The following is a 22,872-nucleotide window of genomic DNA, read 5'->3' as shown; positions in this document are numbered from 1 at the left end:
TAGTTCAAAATAGCGAATGAAAAATCAATATCCACATTAAAATAAAATTGTTTCAGGAAATATTGATTTTTATGACCTTTATTCACTTATGGCTCGGTAAAACTTTGGTTAATGTATTCTTGCGTGTAATTATACTGTATTAGCTCATGCCAAATATGCGAAACTCTACCATACATGAGCAAATATTTAATTTTTCAATTTAAAACGAAAGGCATGCAGATTGGAAGATTTGCTCTTAATAAGGAGTGCGACTTTCAGCCTATGTGTTTTAGTTATCCGAATGGTATAAAATAGGAAATACGAGAAGATGGAAAACATTGATTAGGTTTCATTTGCTTACTCCATTTCTATCAGAATCGCTCTTTAAAAGGCAGCAAACATGTGAACCGACTTGCACGCTGAAGTCCTATTGTCCGGATATGAGCGGTCTCGGAACCCGCAGTGCACAATCAAGTTTCATGTCGCGGGATTTTCTATTGCAGCGCACATTTTAACAGTTCGCGGTAAGCAAAGTACATAGAAGAACCACAGTCTGCACACTACCACATCAGGATGCGTACTGAACGTAGGGACGTTTAGATACCACGATGGTGCTTCTATACCTACCCATCACCTAGCTAAGCCGAAACGTAAGTTACTTTCTGATCAGCCCTCTTATATGTGCATTATACATTAAACTTATAAATTAACATAACATTTAATTTTTATGCAATAAATTATGCGAATAATAAATGCATGATTACTATTTATTCAATAGTCTTCTAGAGAAAACACTTTCCACGATTTTTAAAAACAATTTGGAAAGAAATTTTCGTCACCGGTAAGCATTTGGAAGCATACACGTATATACGATCACGTTTATTTTTGGTTACTTTCTCATGCCTGCTGGGTAAAGAACGGTGGCAATTTTAATCCCCATAATCATAGAGAAGATTAGACGTGGTTTCAAAATAATCAGCATAAGCAAATGTACAAACAGTTGGGTTACTAGAGCTTAATTTTAAATCTGAAATAAACTCTTGGAAATCATAAAGCATCCTCTAATGTGCAACAAATTGAAATAATGTGGGGATTACTAAAATGCATTAGAAGATGAGGGGCATTTTACATTTAGACGAATACGTGTGAAAAATGCCTGTAAAAGTTAGACATCCTTTAGAAGTAGCGCCAGAAGATGAGTCAGGGGTTTGTAATTCGTAAATGGATAGAGCATTGCAAAAGCTTTAGCAACTCTTTTGGGATAAATATTGGAGAAATAAAATCACCAGATATTATTTTACTTGTTGTAACTCCCGTGGAATAATAATACGTAATTGTTGGAACTTCGTACAATACGTAATGCCCTACGATTTTCTTCTCTTTATGATGTGATAGTTGATTCAGTTTTAACTTTGTGGAATGTTTATATAGAAGGCTGAATATTATTCCGATTCGCACTTGTTCAAAGAGTTTTAAAAGAGAGTGTGAGCTGTTTCACCGGATTAACGCCTCATTAGGATTTCCTCCCATATACAATTACATTTAATATCTAATATTTCCGCGATGCGATAACCTTTGGGCACCATCGTCATCTAAAGCTTACTGCGAAATCAAAGGTAGCCCCACGCACTCCATGACGTGCAACGATGGGATGGAATGGGAAAAGTGCGGGGGAGAGTTACACTGATTGCCTGGATTCTGGGTGCTGGGGTGAGGGGAGAGAGAAGGGGGATAGGTTGTTGAGATGGGGGGGGGGAGGGAGATGGCGCGGAGGGAAGAGCACCGAGGCGTGGGAAGGGCCCTCGGAGCGAGGGAGAAGAACGAGCAGCCAGCCAGCATTAAAAGCGTGCAAAGGAAGAAAAAAGGAAGGCTGTTTCACGCCGAGACAAAACGTGCCCGCGTGCACATTGCATTTCCCACGATTTCCCTGCGTTCCACTTCACGACGAAACTGGTCGTCGAGTCGTCTATCACATAACTTGGAGGAGTGGATGGATCTTTTACATATTTTGTTGCCTAGTTTTTTTATTCGTGCTAGACCATAAAAATATTTTAATATGATGTATTGACTAATTATTATTGCATAACAATAACAAAATGTTCAGTTGAGTGTATAGTTTAATTTTGATTTTTTAACGATTTGTGAGTGAGCTTATGGCGTAAAAAATTTGGATAAAAATAAATACATAGCTCTAAATAATACAAAGTACATTGCAACATTGCCGGACGCAAATGCAGGGATATAAAAAACTTCCAAGGGCTTAATAAACTTTAACTTTAGTCTCATCGTGAATTTCTCCCATGACTATAGTATAGACTACGCAAAGGTAATTCTAAAAACATGAAAAAAGGAAAGCATCGGTAGTGACAAATAATGTTTAGGCAGCTAATCTATTTTTGTGACACCCGTAGAAAATATTTTTTTTAAACTTCGTATGTGAACTACTGATATATTTCCTTCCCCTGGCCAAGTCACTGGAATGATTGGTAATAATAACTATTACATTTTCATTAGAAATTTTACGGAGCATTTTGTCGATTTGTAAGGAAATTAATCTTTCTAAGAAGCTTCTAATTATACGGATATAGTCGTTCATTTGGTTTTGAATAATAATTGAAAACTTAAGCAATAGCTGTTTCATTTGGCAGGTATATATTGATTTAACCCCTATTTTAAGAGTCTTTTGTCCCCATTGAGGCAAGACATTGGTTGTCAAACTACAAACAGAAATAAAATGAACAAAATGTATCCAGTAACACGTACCGAAATGTAGACTTTTATGGAAAATTTTGGAAACTTTTAAGGTGTCACATGTCAGAAATCCAACATAAACAGTAAAATTGCGAAAGGCTGTAGCATATTTTGTGTCGTGTTTTATGTCCCCTTGCCTTTTGGCTGAACTTTTGATAAAATGCTCGGAGGATTACATTCAAAGTTAGATCCAAAGTTGCAATTTCGATTGATTAAACTGACAAAACACATGGCTCATGTAGTTGATATACCTTGATATTTTTAACCGAGGATTGAATCAAATATTTAAATTTTGATTAAAAATCGAAATTGATGACCTTTCAATTTTTAAACTAAGGTTTTCCTGATGGATGTATTGCGTGTGTGAATATATATATATATATATATATATATATATATATATATATATATATATATATATATATACATATATACATATACATATATATTTTTGAGATATATCAATCTTTACAGACATTTACTTTAAATTTTAAGTAATTAAGTAATTATATAATTGAGCAATATTTTATTATTATTTGTATTCATTTATTTTTACCGTGAAAAATAATTATTCGATAAGTAATACGGTAGGATAGATAAAATGCACATTTTTTACGTAACTAAAATTACGCTACCCGTAAAAATGGATTCTAGTTCAGAATGGAATTATTTTATCAAATGAAGTCAAAATTCTTGTGCAGTTTTTAAATTGAAACTCTTACGAAATTTCTAAATCTCATAAGTTCTAAAATAAAGAACAACATTACCCTAAATACAAGAAAACCAATTCCGTAGTGGTAATTTCATTAAAAATTATGTAAAAAATCGTTCTTGTGCATTCTATGAAAAAGATATAACATTTGAAAAAGCATTTTTAATTCGAAAACTTATTTTGAAACCAATCCTTGCCAAGGCGTATAAGGTCATCATTCTAAATAAAAATGCAGCGGACGATCTTATAACTTGCGTGATTGCTTGAGTTTAATAATGGATGTTTTTAATAAAATACTACTCAACCAGATACTGCTGTTATATTATCTGATAAATCCTGCATGATAAAGCAATTGAAATATCTACCTGGAGTAATACTTAAATTAATTTAGAATTGAATTTTGACGAGCAACAGATCTATTCTGAAGATGCATGGATCACCTACTGAATAAGAAATGTGTTAATTGTTAGAATGTAATCGGATTTGAATACTGATAGAGCATTGATTTTAAAATATATTACTGTGAAAATTAATTCTGTCTAACATATTCTCTATGAGAAAAATAAATAAATTCCATCCTAATTTGGAATCGTTCAGTCATTTTTTAGGATAGATTGTTTCAAAATAACGAAGGAATATGGATTTTATCGCATGCGTTACTTGCAGAGTCTTTCTTACGTCGTGATTTCGTGGTGGCCTTGGTAACTCAGGTGGATTGACGAAAGTAATGGTGAATGAAAGTTCGTAACAACATGCGGAAATTCCAGGGGACATGTCGAATTATTGTTTGAATTTTGGGAAAAAATATGCAACCATAAATCAGCAACATGGTTTACAGTGAAAAGCAGTCTAGAGAAAGATAGATGCCTTCTAATACACCTGTACCGAGAGTAATAATTCATGAGTTGCTAGTTTTTTTTATGAAGGCTTCGCGGAAGAAAAATTTTAAAGTCCTTTTATTGATATCAAAAGCATTTGAGGACATCAAGCTGGTCGGTTATAAATTCTCCCATTTTTAAGTCTGCACAATCATTCATTCGACCCCAATTCATTGAAGTGTACATTCATACTTTGTATAGTTGACCATTTTCCCGATTATGACTCTCAATTATTATGCATATTTATGTGTTATGATGTGATTTTTTTTATTTGGGCTCGTTAATTAAAGAATACATTTATCTTATCAACTTAAAATTTTATTCTTTACATTTTATTTAAGGTGAAACAAATTTTTATCCACGTCACCAAATTGAATTGATCTTTATTTTTGGCATAGCTCTACTCTTTCAAGCAACGTACACTGTTCTCGTATAGCACACTTAAGGAGCTGTACTTAAAATACTTTACTGTAAAAACACTTAAGTAACACAAAAGTGGGACACCGTGAGCACCCAACCCCTCATGGTCCGCTCGGCGAATGTTACTACACCTACATGTACCGAAACGCAAGACGCTTCGCATCAAAATAGATAAATTTATTTTTTTAAGTAAACTTCGATTTTTATATATCTTGGGGCGTGAGAGGAGGGTAATTTGTAAATTCCTCGGAATGGAATAGATATAAACGGCTTACCTCAGTGGAACTTTTTTTTTATTTTTCACTGTAATCATCCTGTACACTAATGCACTCCGTCCAGTGATATTTCAATGCCTTGATCCCATCTCGAAAATTAAATTCCTTCGTGCCTGCAAAATACTCGTCTACTTCGGCTGTTAGTTCTTTGTTTGAAGAGAAACTACGTCCACCGAGGAAAATTTTGAGCTTGGGGAAGAGATGGAAATCTGATGGAGGCAAATCAGGCGAATAAGGTGGACGGGGGAACAATTCGTATCTTAGTCCATGTTATTTTCGCCATGGAAACGACACTTGTATGTGGGCGGTCATTATCTTGATGAAAGATGACTTTTTTTCTTGCCAACCTGGCCTTTTTCGTGTATCTTTTGCCGTAGTTAGTTCAGAAGGTTAGCATAGTATTATCCAGTAATTGTTTGACCACTGGGAAGATAGCCTATGAGCAGAATCCCTTTCGAATCCCAGAAAACTGAAGCCATCACCTTTCCGGCTGACCGTATTGTCTTTGGTTTCTCGGTAGTGGTGAATCACTTCTTTGACTAGTGTTTTGTCTCCGGGGTATAGTAGTGGATCCAAATGTCATCTGTGGGCACAAACCGGCGCGGGAAATCTTGTTGGTTGCTCTTAATACAGGTGAAACATTTTCCGAAAATTTCCATTCCTATCCCTTTGTGATCCTTAGTCAAGAGTCGCCATCCAGCAGATAATTTTCTCAAATTCAATTCCACTGTTAGAATGTGATATTCCCGATCAGATGGCATCCCGACAACTTCAGCGATTTCTGGCACTTTTAGTCGGCGATCCTGCATGACAATTTAATGCACTTTTGAAATTATTTCTTGGGTAATGGCACATTTTGGCCGACCACTACGCGGGTCATCATCCAGGCTGTCCCAATCAAACATAAACGCGTTTTTTTTTCACTTGGCAACAGTTGAATATGAAGGAGCGGAGTCTCCCAGAGTGTTCTGAAAGTCGTCATGAATTTCCTTTGCTTTCATATCTTTCTATAAGAAGTATTAAGTCACTGCTCGAATCTCGAATTTTTCTATCTTCACAAAACACTACACGATAGCAACAACAGAGAGGCCTCCACACCACAGATCTCTTCCCAGAGCACTGATGCGTTTACTCACAAAGGATTACCTATTACTACGCGGGAAACTCATCGCACTAGCGGTGACATCTCATGGTGATTCCGAAAACCCTTCCAACTACCCTCGTAGTTCAGTGGGTAGAACACTGACTAGAAAGCTAGGGTTCGATTTCGAGGAACGCCTTTGGACACCCTCAGCTTCACCCAGTCGCTGTGAGTTTTAGGCTACCAAATCTTCCTAGTAGTAGTAGTTTTTAGGGGAGGCGACCGACAGCTAAGGTCATTTGCGCCATAGGGGATGGACAGGAAAGGATGAAGGGTGGAGAGAAACCCGGCGTCGGCATTAGCCTACTCTTTACGAAAGGCGCCAAGGGGTCCGCAGCTTAACGTCCCATCCGACGGACGCCGTACTCACTCAAAGTGCCCTCCACAAAGCAGCTCAAGTAGGGATCGAGATACCTCTGAAAAATATTCAACACCGCCGGGATTTGAACCCGCGCCCTCAGGGTGGGAAGCCAGTACGTTAGCCCCCGCACTATCTCGATCCCCCCAAATCTTCCTATAAAACCATAGGCGGCATAAGGAAAGGAACTCGAACCTTTCCCCACCCCACCCTGGTGTGTGAATTTCACACGTCATGCAGGAAAAACCATCGGATAGATTACTATGCAGTTTAATATACTTGTAGGAAAAAATTATCATTGAAAGTTAGCGATCCGAAATATTTACTTAAGGCTATAGCACCTTAGACACGTATAATTAAAAGAGGAAATGCCAGCATTGTCATTCCTTTACATTCCCACGCACGACACGAAAAATCTTTGTCTGTGGAAATAATAGCCGATCGCGAGAGAATATGTTTACTTCGTAATCATCCGGCTGGGCATTACTGCTGTGTGGGGAGCATTTAGTCAAGCAACGTTTTTAATGCATAGCTCCTATATTTATTATTAAATTAAATTTTGTATTATTAAATTATGTATGTACAAGGCATGCTCATAAAGTAAGGGCCGTTTGGTCACAGGAAAAAATATACTCATATGAAACACATTTAATTGGCACTTATAGTTAGCCACAAACCTACTTCACTTCTCTACTTGATCGCCGTCCACTTCTAAGCATTTTTCGTACCGCTGTACCAGCTTCTTTAACCCCTCTCCATAGAAGCTTGTCGCGGACATTGTTGTTTGCATGCACGAGCAAGCAAACGACTTCTGAAACAAAACAAATGCTGCTATAGGTTCTCAATGAATCAGTAGATGGCGCTGCAGGAGTAAAACTGTGTTCTGAATCGCCAATAGCTAAATATAAGCAAACGGCCATTACTTTATGAATATGCCTCGTATTATTATATTAATTGGTAATTTATTGCATTATTAATTCGATTTACAATTATTTAATCCCAATTTTGAGATTTCTTGTCCCTATTAGTTGGAGTTATGCATGGTGTCACAAACATGGTATTTTATTCACAAATAGCACGCTCGGAAATTGAAAAATTTAGTCAGCTACCAGTTTACACTCTTGGCCAGACATTGGTAGCCTGGGTATCTGGAGTCTAGTTTAGGTGAAGTTAAATGATTTTTTCATGGCAAATTTCCTCTCATGTGTGTATCAATTGGCATAGATCTCCGGCAGAAGTACTCTTGAGATGCTGTGTGCTATAAATATCCCAGAATGAACAATGGATCTATCTCGGCAAAGGATGAAAATAGTTTTGTAATAATAGGCCAAATCCTTTTAGCAGGGCAAACTCACAAATGCAGTTTTTGAGAAGTATTTTTTTCTTCTAGTGAATGTTAGCGAATGGCCACGTGGGCTACTGACCCAAGGAAAATCATTGACGATGTAGAGAAAAACAAAATTTTATAAACGGAAGTGAATTTGTGTGTATTCTTCAAGGAAAAGTCTGTTCAAGAGAGACTATAACAAGTTATTCGCATTCTAAGCTCTTTTAATCTTCTTCAAAATTATGGTCACTCGCTGATGTCATTTCTCGAAGGTGTGTCGGATGAAAGAATTCGACGGAACTCCTTTCCCTCAGAGACTCGAATGGATTTGGATGGGTAGAATGGGGAGGTCGAAAATTGTTTACGGACGGGCACAAACCCAAACAAGCCCCCACCCTCCTCCTCTTCATCGTGACGACATCTCTGGCAGCGGAAGAATAGCCTGTTGATTTAGTCCATGATACCACCCAACTGAAGGAAAAGCCTCTATCGTGAGGTTGGCCCTTTTCTATGAAAAAGGCATGTCTAGTGACAAATAAACTGAACAAAGAGGACATGTTTCCCCGCACCTAACTATGAGAGTTCTATTTTAGTTTGAAAAGTTCACTGGTACATCAATGTACTCGGTTGCACATTGTCATCTGGTAACTTGCATATTACGAGGGTCATCCGGAAAGTAGTACCCGTTCGTGAAATAAAGACACAAAAGTAAATATTAACAAACATAAAAAATTTTATTTGAAAGAGGATACTTTAAACTACTTCTCAACATAATCTCCAAGCAAATTAAGGCATTTGTCATAACGTGTGACAAGTTTCTGTATTCCTGCTGCATAGTCCTTCGCCGCCAGCTCATTGAGATACGCGAGGGACCCATCTTGCACAAATTTTTGCATAATGCAGATGGTGTTTAACAATTTCATGAACAATTGTTCGAGAAACATTGGGAAAATGCTCACAGATGTCATCAATTGTGACGCGCCGATCGTTCCTCACGAATTCGTCAACTGAGCTCACCAGTTGGTCTGTAATGACAGACGGTCTCCCCGAACGCTCATCGTCGTGTGTGTTCCCCCTCCCCATGTTGAAGTTGCGACACCACCGCCGAACAGACGACTCGTCCATTACATTGTCTCCATACACCTCCTTTAATTGGCGATGAATATCACATGGGCGAACGTTTCTTGCATTGAGGAATTTAATCACTGCCCTCACTTCACAACTGGCGGCGTTCTCAATTTTTTTAAACATTGTAAACAATCACAGAAACAACACAGGCAATGCTAGCGTCACGCAACTTGGCTCAGAGAAGGCAGACAAGCCACTGAAGCTATCTGACCTCGTCCAGCGGCTACTCGCGTCGTCAGCACTTCATGCGGCACGAACGGGTACTACTTTCCGGATGACCCTCGTATTTCATCCGTTTCTAACTCATTTCCTCGTTTTTATTATGTCACTACGGTGCTTTCCTGTTGGAAAATAAAGTGATAACTTTAATAATGAAGAATAGGTTTACTTTCCTAATATGTAAGGAAGATATTAAACATCTGGGAGCATGTCTGTCGGAGAAAAAAAGTGTTTCAGAAATGTATGCCACAAAATATTATCTCTGCGAGCAAAAATAGAGATCTGGTTCGTGGAATTTGTGCACACTCGAAATAAACGATGTTAAATTGGACAGCAAGCAACCATGCAACCAAGCAAGAGTGTTTGTGCAAGTCCAGCATAATTCTTTCGCCGAAGTAGATGAATAATTGGCGTAAAGAACTGATTAATTTAAGGATAAACCATCAAGCGTTTGTTCCGCAGCTTTAAATTCATACTCTTACGCCCATTGACCCATTTCTTTTCAAGGATGCACAAAGAAGGGTGCATTCCTATCCTTTGAAATCATTTCGATGAATGACGTCTGCGGTGGACTCCTTTCTTTTTCAGTTTTCGTCTTTTCAATTCTAGAACAAGGGTTCGATTAAAATAGTGTCGCCGATCGACATGTGACGCTCCAACTATAGATTGCAGATACCGTTTATTGCCATTATGATTATTATCACCAAGTCTCATAAGTCGAGAAGATGTATTTCGTGAAAACTGATTATAGCTTTTACGTTATTGCCTCGGAGCTTCATTCCGTCCAATATATGTGTAATTATTTCTCATTTTAACTGATTGCGTTCTCAGAATCGTAGCTCGTCCTATCATGCCATATTTTCTTCATTTTCCTGTTTTTTCCCCGGGAAAATGGGATTGCGTCCCCGTGTGATTCTTTCATTCTCTCTATTCGTTCACGAGTGACTCCTATAAAATTTCAATTCGAGAGTTGATCCGCGCTTCACTTTTTCGTTTTATGGTGTGCGTGTACCAGGTGAAAGAAATACGAAGGTGAGCGTGCCCAAGATTTAGCTCAGCTCCCTTTAAAAGAACGCGTTTACAATTTCGTTTAAAATAAATTTCATTCGCATTGCTGAAATCTCCATTAAAATTTTAATTGGAAAACTGTTGAGGGTAAGGACTGCCAGTTTAAAAGGAAATCAGGGAGTTTAAGAACGTACGTGCCCTACGCGAGGAGATAAGTCGTTCCGACACGCGAAGTGTTGTTTGCGGAACTTTTCATTCTTGACACGCAAATTCTCCATCACTGACCTGGGTTCTTCCTCATAGCGTAAATCAAAAGAATTTTTTATAAGCGTATCGTACAGCGCTGCCGGAATATCAAAACAGTCGTTTCGCTCCTAGACCTAAAGGTAAAAGAATACCTGCCGCTTCCAATCGATCACTTTTTGATCGAAAAAATAATAGATGCGTTTTAAAATATTTTTATGGCTAATGTGCTACGCACCTGTGGACTTGTTTTTGCTTCGTGGAATGGAATAATATTTTGTTTGAATATTATAAATTTATCATTTGTAACTAAATTGGGACTATAATGAAAACAAGCGATCTATCAAGATTTAATCTGGGATCCTGTTAATAAGTAAAGCACCTATCAAATTTATGGTGATTTGTATACGAACTCTTATGTAAATAGTGAGAGTTTAAATTGTAAAACAATTACTTCTTTCGTATAAATATATTCAAATGGAATAAATGCTAAAAAAATACTTTTACTCTTTTGTTATGTATGTGATAACTTTACAAATCCATATTTTTCCAATTTGAGGAAATTTTACTTGGTAAACACCTCCGTAGCTAACATTATTTCGGGTGTATACATTCACTTACCTGATACAGTTGGACTAACTTACAATTAGTGGTTGGTAAATGCAATTACTAACTTTTAAGAGATGTTTGAGATGCAATTTTTGATAGATCCTGAGCACCTAGAAAATAACTGTATTTCTCTCGGTAATCCATTATCCAAATATATCAATTATTTTTGTATTTTCCATTTCATAACGGGACCATTCAAACTTAACTCACGGCTCCTATGTTCCTCCACTTTCTTTTTTTTTCAATTATGTCCCTACTATTCAAAACGTGTAATTTTGCGTAGTAATAATTCAAATGAAACCAGAAAGTAATCTCGAAGAACAACCTGAGGAAACAAATTGGCGGTCTTTACGCGTCACCTCACACTACCCGTTCGTCTAGGCTTTTCTTTGTTCTGCCCTTTGTTTCCAGAATGTAATGTAAAGTGAAAGGCTGGCGTGACTAGTCCTCATACGACGCGGAATTCCCCCCAGCGCAGTATTTCTCCTGTTCTGTGCTTCGTCCGTTCGTCAGACCCGATGTGTGAATGTGGGCACCGTGGAACCTTTATTTGAGAGGAGGATGATTTTGACGCTGGATACGTCCCGACCCTCCCTCCTCTCCCTAGAACCCTTATCTCCTACAGCGACTAGCCTAGTCACTAATAGAGAAGATGGCCTAGGCAAACTCCGTCTATAATAGCTGCTGCTAAGAATCGTCTCGTGTTATCCTTGCTGATATTTCGAATTTCGAGGGGTGATAAAGATTAGGAGGAATGCAAAGTCGCGGATGTATACAGGTCAACGAACACATTCCCACAGTGAAACAATATACTATTGCTTATAAAATAAAATATATAGTAAACTGCATGAAATTTTCCCGGACTCGAGAAAATTACTCGTAAGAATAGAAGGGGGATAGAGACGGAGATCACCACGGACTTATTGAGAGGAAAATAAAGAAAGGACTGAGTTATAAGAAGACCGCGGGCCGATTGTGGCACAAAGACCGCTCGACTATAAACCGCTAGCACGTATTTATATAAATTAGGCCTATTTATTTCTTATTTTTTGGCAATAAATCACGTAAAATATCTAACGAAATGCACATTCCATCTCAAATGTATGTGTATGATTATGTTATTACGATAACATAACAAGCATAGCACTAAAGAAAATATGTAATGTCTATTTAAATTTTCAATGTAATATAAACTTAATAAATTACTGAAAATTTTGCAACAAGAGGGATAAGATAAAGCAGGTGCCCTCACCTTGATTGTATAATTATTTAAACTAATACAATAAAGAATTTGCTTGTAATATGTTTCCATAGCAATGGTAATCATCAGAGTGGCTGCATGAATTGACTACCTTTTGGTTCGTCATCGCCTGTTTCAAATTGTTCTTGTAAGAGTTTGCTCTTCACATTTTAACTTCCGAGGTCCGATGAAAGGAAACAAATTTATACAGTAAATACTTCTTCCTACTCAGTAATGTGATTTTTCTTAATTGACGGTACTCGACAAATCTGGAAATGGCGAAAAAATGTGATCCTTCGTTTGAAGAGATAAAAATTAGAGTAGCGAAACAAGAAAAAGTACCGGGTGAAATTCAATTAATTAAATTTATTTGGCAACCACTATTCAGCGGCAGGTAATCTAGCGATTGTATTACGTATTTGTGTTCAGTCCTAATGAGTGTTCCAGTAGTCTGAAGGTCATCGCCGCATGGAATTGCAAAAAAATCTTCATGGTTTTTCATCCCTTTCGGAGAGAAATAGTCTTTAAATATTGCTAGAGACTTCAGTTTAATCCTTGTTCTGACCCCTGCCGTAATTTTATCCAAGTCTCTGCAAAGAGACTGTTCGCCGAATTCCGAAATTTTACTCGATTCGCTCGCCCTAAATCAGATATTAAATGAGGATTGAAGACTCGGAACCACCCCCAATTACGGGCGAATCGGGAGGCTGACCATGACGACCTCCTGACTGGTTCCATTTCTTTTGTTGTGATTCTGAGCCGCTGAATTGTTTTTCTTGACTAGCCATCATTCGTAAAAACAAAGTGATTTTAAAAAGGGTTAACGAAGAACGAGTAAACCACTCTCTGTGTAAGTTTCAGCCACTCCCTAATGGTCTTTCGCGAATTCTGTGGGATAAAGGTATTATTGCTCACGATGTATTATATCGCCTCAAACAGCATAGTAAGTTGTTTGAGATTTGGAGTTCAAAAATAAGTTAACAGCCAATTCCTTATTAATTTTATCCGCCGCAGTAGAGAGAAAGGATAAGAATGGAATGCCCATTGCATTCGTGGCGCGATGGCACCTCGGGCCGGCCCTGGTCATAAGGTTATTGCCTCGTTAATCTTCATTTTTTCTAAATATTTTGGCTGATTACTCAAACAGTTAAAAGGTAATAATACTTAACTAATCTAATAATTATAAAGAAAAAAATCAATTTTCAGTGAATAGGTCTCACCTTTTTTTATAAAGCAGCTTTTTTCCGATGAATATTTCAAAGTTCCCAGTTGTCTTGTTCATCAAGAGAATTGTTTTTCCCATTTTCTGGTTGGTCAAAGACCTAATTTGTTGCTCTCCCTATTTGGTACAGGTGGTGCCATAGAGAGGCTGTGCGAAGGGGCGAGCGAGGCAGCGAGGGAGAGAGGGACCGTGGTGCGGGCGGCCCGGTGCCTACTCTCCTCCGTCACGCGGGTGCTGCTCTTGGCGGATGTGGTCGTGGTGAAGCAACTGCTTCTAGCCAAGGACAGGGTGCGGTACTCAGAAGAAAGCCCCCAAAAAGAGCCTCAATCACTCACTCCCATGAATCTCTCTTCGCGACCATGTTGTATCTTAAGTCCTCAGCTCTGTCTCTCTTTCTCTCTCTCTTTCCTCTTTGTCCCTCTCAGTGTATGTGTGTGTGTGTGTGTGTGTGTCTATCTCCCCCCTACCCTTTTCTCTCGCTCCCTCTCTCTCTCTACTCCATTCACCTATGTTAATTACAGAGGCAATCGGAGTATTCTGTTACTTTGGTCACTGTTGCTTGTAAGGTTTCAGAGTATGTGATATATGCGCTTTGTCTTTATTTTTGCAGTGGTGTGTGTATATATTCATACGAGTAAATATGTATGTATACCTGTATATGTATGCAGTATGTATGAGTGTATTTATGTGTGTGTGTACACACACACACACACACACACACACACACACACACATATATATATATATATATATATATATATATATATATATATACACACATACATACATATGTACAAGATCTGTCCCAAAATTTGCAGGACTGAGTCGATTTAAATTTATTGCCATAGTTGCATTGATACATTCTCTCGAAAGTCTTCGAAGTAGCACCCTTGTGCGTCCACATATCGCTGCCAGCGAGTTTTGCACGCCTTCTGGAGCAGCACTCCACATTTTAATATTACCCTAGGAGAGCAGCACTTGAAACATATACAACATCCATATCATTAACTAAAAAATGACCTTTCTTAGGCAAACATTTTTTATCTTTTAAAATTCCTTTGGTGGTGATGTGTCAAGTCCCTCTTTCCCATTATTCTATTAACCAAAACCATTTCCATATTTTACAATGGGACCATTGAAATAGCTGTTGCACAGAGGTCTTATCAGAATGTGTCATAGTAACCAAACACTATTTGTGAGATCTATATAATTGATTCCTCATATGTGTCCAGATTTTTTTGCTTCTTAGCATTGCAGTGTCTTACTGTTAGTTTTGTAGTTAATTGTAATAGATTCAACCAAGGTACTAGAAATTCTTTAAGCGTGTGGTTCTAATTTTTTTAACTGTGAAACATGCCTCACATTAAAACTCAGGAGTAAATATTAGTGAAACAAAAATTCAGCTCTGTGTTATGAGACTGACTGAATTAATTTTCAAGAACAATGTATCATATCTGTGTTTTTCTAATAGTTGAAATGTCAACTTTCCATTCAGTGAGTGATACTTTATAAACAGATACACTGGTAGTTTTAAAAGGTTTCTATAAATTTTCTTTCGCCAAACCTTGCTCATTCAAGCCACCTGTGAATAGAAAAAAAAAGTTGAAGCCTCAACCTTTCCCCAGGTAGGGAAAACATGTGAAAAAGTTTTGTATGACAAAGTCTGACAGTATACTGCAATGTGCTAGCAGTGAAATGAATATATGCACTAATTATTATTACTCTATATTAGATGACATACACAATTAATAAACAATGAAAATCACAGTGGAGAGGCTATATTGGAGTTTCACTCCGTGTATTAATGTCAAACTCAACCTACCTTTGCATTGAACTAATCTGTGAATGTTACAAATGCACCCTTAAATAGCTTACATTTTGAAATGAGCTGGGCTTGCAAGCAAGAGCATAACAATCAGATTTACAGTACTTGTCCCAAAACGTCGAAATATATTTGATGAATTCTTATAAGGAAGGCTTTATTTGGACTTTTTATTCCACAGGATGCCTTGTGTAAAGCAAATAGAGAGAGAGAAAGAGAGAGAGAGATGCTCAAAACACTGAGTTATCTACCACTTCTGCTCATATAATTAGCTGTGTGCAGATAAATGTAATATGGCACTTGGTGCCATACCTTAAACATTTGAAACTTTCTACAGACATAAGTATGTTCATAAATGTGTAATTCCTTCCCATAATTTCTTTGAATTTACCTCTACATAACACATTGCTCCTTCTTATCTATTTTTTTATATTCCATACAATTTTATGAATAAGGTATGTAAATACCCCACCAAAATTGCTCAATAACTCATTCGAGCCTTACTTTAAACAATGGAAACTTCCAAAGAGCACATAATGCGGTTGGCATAAATAATACTGGGCTTCAAACTTGAATTTCATGCTGCATCAACATCAGAATGCACATGGACATCAGCTGTGTTGCCTAAGATCAACAATGTATTAATTTTTAAATGAGTTTTAGCAATATGTTTAATGATGACCCCACAGAGTTATTATTCCTCTCCGTAGCTGTTTACTGAAAGATGTTTATGATCACAGTGAGCTTCAACATGGTACTATTATTTGTGGATATTTTCTCATGTTGATAATTCACGGAACTATAATAGCCTCATGTATTTATCTAGGAATCCTCATCTTTCAAGGGCTTCAGCTAATTATTTATACTGCAGCAATTTATGGAACTGTCCATGATTATAAGGTACCTTATATGTAATATAACTAAAGGATGTAAAGGAAGGAATATATTTTTATTTTATCCCTTATTACTGCACCATCATTGGAATCTTGATAATTTTTTATTCTTTCTGCAAGAGAGAATTATTTTCTTGAGTGAGAATTTGAGTGTTCTTGAGTTGGCTAACAGTTAGGCCAGTTTATCAATTATGTTTCAAAACCTAATTTCATACATATTTCATTGGTATAATAAATATGTAGTTTTAACCTGAGAAAATTAGGCCACAGAAGGAAATAGATTGCACATAGTAATAGTATCCCCATAGCTGTTTTTGTCACTGTCTTAAACCATATCCTTAATTGCCAGGACTTAACCATCTGATTATAAAAGTAAAATTCATTACAACAGATTAGTCTCATTGAGAATCACAAAATGATATATAATCAGAAGTGTAGGAAAACTATTATATTTGTGCTTCCTTGTTATGAAGTTTATATCAATTAACTGCTTACTAGAATCTACTTCATAATTTATGGTACCAATCTCTTTAAACTAATTTCGTGGATTATTTAATGCAACATGAGCAATTCATAAGTTCACCCTCACAACTTTAACGAATGGCCTTCCAATGTGGACTTATCCCATCCTTCCCCTTGAAAAGCATTGGAGTTAGAGCCAAGTAAATAGCATTCATTTTCTTAACACAAATTATACTGCCAAACAAGTCTTCTCTTAATGTTGAAATGATGCAATTTTTTGCACCTCTACCTTCATTCTATTTCCATTAATGTGTACAACTCATGCCATTAGAATCATTTCATAGAATTGCAATTTTTTCTTTTTTCTAAATGAAGTCAACTGTCATGAGTTATCCACTTGAGGGACATGTATTATTTGAGTCACTTTTGGTAAAATCTATAGCTTCAAAATGTCGAGGTTAGCTCCTCCTGAAAAAACTTTCAAATAAATATCGGACAATATACCATATAGATTTGTACTTTCTCAATTTTGTAAGTCGATAATAAGTACCTATTTTGAGATGTGGGTTAATGACAGATAGGAAGGATAGGTAGTTACAAACTTCAATTTATAACTTATAGTTAGTTGAAGTGTAAGTTTCCGAAATCCACAATAATTTCTGCTTATTGTTAATTTTAATTAATATTCTATAAAATAACCTCTTCAAATGCAAATTATTTAATCTGTCCCAGAAGGCTGCAAACAGCAGAAGTCTCACATTTTCTGAGCCTTTTGAAAGAACTCCTTTTGTGTATTGGCTGCTGGTTATATTAATCATAACTATGTAAAAGAAATGGTATGTTTTACTGATTTTATTGAACACATACCTATCTACAGCTACTATTAGTTACTGTTCCGTTTAGTTTTTAATCAGCCTTTGTCCGATTACCTGCATAGTGAAAAGGTGCATGCCACAGGATCAATCCATACATCATCATCACTAGTCACCAAGCCTGAGATTAGTTTAACACAGCTTCACACTCAGGAAATCAACTAACCTCTTCATGTCTTTGCATTTTTTGCTTTTATGTCTATCATACTTTGATTAATTTCAACCAGGAGCTTCCTCCAGTTTTTTGTATTCACTTGCCCTCAAACTGTTTTACCCCAATGTATGCCTTCTCTTTTATTCTTGTGTTATTTTCAGTTTTTCTTGAAGTCTATTTCATACTCATACACTTTAAAGAACTTCTTTTTAGCTATTTGAGCATCATCCTCCCAAGGCATAATTTCATTGGTTCAGAAGTGTTTATACTTTTCTGCTCCATTTGTTGGGGGTATATAAGTTATATTTCATTCTTGCGGATAGTAATGGTTATAATGCCTTTTCCCCCTTCTTCTTCCAGTGCCTGTTAGAAGGTCAGCCTTGGTTGAGAATCTTTCAAATTTAATGCCATCTCTTCTCCGTTGTTTCCTCTGGCTTTTTGAATTTATGTTGGCACGTCATTATCATTAATTTGTGTTCAGTGTGAATATATGCACCAAGGTAGTTTTTGCAGTACCCACTTATTTTACTTCATTTGTTAATCTCCTATCCGCTAGAATTGAATCAAGTTAATATTTTGCTATCTCTCAGGGTATTTTCCATGCATAGCCTCTTCTGAGAAGATCTTCATGCATGGTGTTTGCCACTACTGATGCATAGTCCATATTTAAATTAGCCTTTTTTCATATATATTTCCATTTTTCTTGTCTATGCTTTCTATTCTTTCCTTTTTGACTACTTTGGCAATGGCATTCTAATTGCTAAAATTCATAGGATTTCCTTCTCTTTGTCGGTTTTATGAGAACTCTGTTATACTTTTGTAGGATTCTTCTACTCCCTCTTCTTTTGAAGTACAGGAATTTGCACCATAGCCCTCATGATCTTCATTACTATTCTTATCACATCGATTCATTTATTGTACCTACCATAGGAAGCTCTGTATTTCCATTATGACTCACTTCTGTAGCAATATTCCTACATTTCTATTTCTTTTTCCATAATTCAGAGTGTAGTTGTTGCTCCAAAAATGTCCTGTTTGAGCAGTTACTGTAAGTAAACTTACAAAATATCTTATACCATATTTCAAACTTGTAATTCTCCAGTATTCCTCATGTCTAAAGAGCTCTAATTTACAGGTTCCAATGCCAATTGTTTTTACCAACTTTTGAATGATGTTCTCTCAGGCAGTTCCCACCTGGATATTCAAATGAGGTTCTAGTTTAATATCTATCGGCTAAGAATATTTTTGTTTGAAGGACTTCATCGGATCTGCTTTCAATAAAAGCTCACAGAAAAGTGTAGCTGATTTGCTGATTCTTAGGATAATTAACTAATGGTTTCCTGTTACCTTTAACACTGCAGTACTATAGCTGTTTTTTGGTCTTTCACACTCAGGGACACCCCCTCTGCCTTCTGTGCTGCCCCTCATTATCCAATCCTACCAATTTGTTAAGTATACTTAATTGTTTGGCAACAAATATCTACATCTTGAAGTTGACCGACTACTTAACCTGAGTGGATATAGACATTGGATCCAATATCAATCATCAACTTCCCAGAAAACTAGATTTAAAATTAGTAATTTACCCGGTAGCTTTAAGCAGAGTGCCAAGTCCATTATAAGAGGAACTTAGTCGGTGCCTAAGGCTGGTTCCATGTGGTTGTCCAAACCTATATCAAATAGGACATATCAATACAAAAAGGACATTCCTCTACCATTTGTATTTTATGTGCTCAGGATCTTTTTATTAAATCATCCCATTTTGTTCTCCTTTGGCTGGTGGCTAGATCCTACTTAGATCAATCCCTCCTAACAAGAGTGCCTGCTTAAATGTAAATTTAAGATTTGAGACACTTCTCAGATGGCCCTGCATGTATATAATATCCAGAAAGAAAAAAACGAAATATGTCATTTCAATCAGATTGAGCAAAACCTTGCTATTAACAAGTTGAATTTGGCATTACCATATTTAATTTGTAGCACAATGTCCTGGTGATAAAAGTCATTTGTCATTTATCAACTTTATGGAACCAGTGGCCCTTCCATTTAATGTTATGAGAGGTGCAGGATGTGGTTACCTGCCCAGACCTTCAGGAGGATCTAATAGATGAGCTTGTCAGTTTTTTAGCATTAGTCATCAAGGGTTTGAAACCTGGTGGCAACAAATTTTTAGCGGTGTTCCAATCCTCACTTTAAAGTGCAGGACTGCTCTCTGTTTAGTGGAGTATTAAACTGTGGGCCCATTGGAATCTTTGTTAAGAGCTATTGCCATTGGTGGGTTTCTATTGCTATCTTCCTTCATTCCTAAAAAAATATAACTCCCTTCAATTTATCCACCTTTCTCTATGGTGTAAATTGTTCCACTTGTTGGATGCCTTCCCTAATATGCAACAGTACCTAATACCCCAGCTTCCACAGTGCCTAATACCCCAGCTTCATCTGCCATGTTACTTATCTTCTTCCTCGCTTGCTGCATTTCTTTGCCTTCTCCTCCACTCTTCTTCCAATGGTCTTCTTCTTTTCCCCCTTTTTCTGTATTCATCTTTTTCTTTCCACCTGTACCGACTTCCCCCAAGAGTTTGTTTGCAGCCTCACCTCTGCACCATAGGGCTGGTACCACTGTATTAACCTTAATTTTGTGTACATATGAGTAACCAATGAAGTATTTTTGAAGCAAGTGCAGGAAATATTTTACTCAAAATTAAAAATTTAGCAATTTAGAACATTTTTCTAGATGCATTAAAAATCTTCTCTTTTGGGTTGAAAGAAGTTATTCACGTTAGTCTTGAACAAATTCATCTCCCATGTAGTTGTTAGATCCCATTGTATCGCATTGATTATTTATATACTATTGATTTATATCCCATTGATTACCTTACGTAGGAAATTTTGTATTTTAATACATTTTATCTTATAAATGTATTGCCGTATTTCTTAAATTATGTAGTTGGAATTGGATTGAAAATTTGGATTTACTGTATGATTAGTTTATATATCCATTAAATAAAACCAAATATTGTTCATATTCATCATCAGTTTTTTGGACGATTAAACCCATTTTGGTAACTAAGGGCTGTTCAGGATGATGGCCTGGTGATAATGATTATAATTACAGACATCCATGCCTTTGGCAGGATTCTAACCAGCTGCCACGAGGTCATGATGTAGACATTCTACCCCTCTGCCATCAAGGCCAGCTGTGTAACTTACAAGTGTGTACATAAATACTAGTGCTACATACCATGCTGTCCTTTGCTTCATAGCTTATTTAGTGCATTTATTATGTCTGAGATACACAAACCAATTTTCATATTTAATATTCTCATCACTATTTCATTTGCATAATATACAAATGCATTTACTTTTGTATTAATTTGCACCTCACTACTGTTTACATGGGTGGTGGACTGATGGCACTGTACATTGTCAAAGACTATTGACTCAGTCAAGTATATCCAAGAAAAGTTCATTAATATGATATCATTGAGTAATTTCTAAGTTTTCATGAAAGTAACCATTGGTTAAATATTGAAAAGATATTTTTTTTCAATTTTAATCCTTTCTGTGCTGAAAATTAGCTTACAGATGAGGTTTATCCATAGAAGGACTTGGAATTCAGATATTTAAGACTTTAACTTAAAGATTGTACTATTTATCATTGTGGTAGCATGTATCTCAAAATAAATGTTAATAATTTAGGTTGATGGCAAAGGTGGTCATATTCTTGAAATAAAAGCGAAGCAATTGTTCTTAGTATATTTTAATTTCTATTGCAAAGATGCCAAAGTGTCAAAGGTGATGTTTTTCCAATTTTACTTCATTGGGCAATTCAAACCTGATTCCAAGGAAATAATACTCATAAAAATAAATTGATTAATTAATAAGCATGGTAAATATTTCTTGAATTTCATTGATTTTTGATTTTTTACAGTTGAAGGATATATTTCAGTAGTTGTAATTACATCCATCCAGCAGTGCCACACTATGCTTTTGTTAAATTCTCAATAGCCTCCAATATGTGCACATATTTATTTAAATAAGAAGATAATTGATGATGAAGACAGCACTTTTTTATTGCATTGCACTGCATTTTGCAACTTGCCATTAAAAACAGTGACAGCAGTGACATAATACAGCAAAATCAGGGGTAATCGGTGGTTATGTTAAATGATCATTTTACAGTCCATCATTCTGAAAAGCTAAGGTGTCAAAAAGAAGGAATTTAGCTCCAAACTTCCTTTTATTTCTTTTGTGCAGTTAACTACATTAGGCATGTTTTTTGCACATCTTTGTCTCTTTTGCAATCCAAGGGCCTTTTACAGTGTTGTATGAAATAGGTTTCTACTTATTCTGATACCTTTTTTCTCAATTTCTTTAAGTGATAATATTGACTGACCTAAAACCTTAGCTGCCCATGCTAGGATATTTTGTGTACCTACTCTACACATGCAAATGCTTACGCCATTCAAAATCTCACTCAACCAGAGTATAGCTCATGATGCCTGGCAACTGTTATTTCTTTCTTATTAAGCTCTTGTTAGAAATTTAGAATTGGTGTTATTTTAGAAGCATTTCTTGTTTGGTATTGTATTTTCTCTTCAGCAATTTAATATTATTAATGAAGGATTATTAAATTGTGCACAATACAACATAGTTTGTACAGACTATCGTTGATTGCTAGTTTAGTGTTGATAAATATATATTCATGTTAGTACATAATGCATAGAAACTGCCATATTTAAGCTTGAATTCTTTTTTCTGAGCAATCACTTAATATAAATATAAATTTAAAATAATGTGCACAACCCCTTATGTAATAAATTTCTATTGAAATTTATTGCTTTTGAGCAACTTTTTTAACTGCCATTTGTAGCTAAGATCTGGAGAAAGGAGCATGCTTCATAGAAAGATACATATGTTCATGCAAAATAAAAATGGAAATTGAAGTCTTTAACTGCTAGTTAATGTTCTATGCCTGCCTCTAACAAAATTATGTATTATGGCTTTTATATTTCACCTTTAGAAATTATTGTCATGTTTTCTCTTTCTTTGTGACTTGAGTGACACAAGATTCACTCTTGTCATTAATGATTTGCAATGAAAAAGGAGCCTTAAACATGTGTAATTGTTAGCCACGTCCTTTATTATCTGTGGCTAGG

General features: G+C 36.3%; 1 protein-coding gene across 1 annotated transcript in view; it reads left to right on the top strand.

The window, feature by feature from the left end:
• alpha-Catr (alpha-catenin related) overlaps window positions 1–22,872 on the top strand; it is a 160,292-nt gene that overhangs the window by 97,674 nt on the left and 39,746 nt on the right. Inside the window, exon 3 of the mRNA XM_071588451.1 lies at window positions 13,641–13,798. Coding sequence (XP_071444552.1) covers window positions 13,641–13,798 — 158 coding nt within the window. The remainder of the gene's footprint in view (window positions 1–13,640; window positions 13,799–22,872) is intronic.

This window comes from Hetaerina americana, unplaced genomic scaffold (assembly GCF_022747635.1).
Source record: "Hetaerina americana unplaced genomic scaffold, ioHetAmer1.1.p SCAF_3, whole genome shotgun sequence".
Classification (NCBI taxonomy): domain Eukaryota; kingdom Metazoa; phylum Arthropoda; class Insecta; order Odonata; family Calopterygidae; genus Hetaerina; species Hetaerina americana.
Note: the sequence above shows the minus strand (reverse complement) of the source record. Positions and strands in the feature narration are given on the sequence as shown.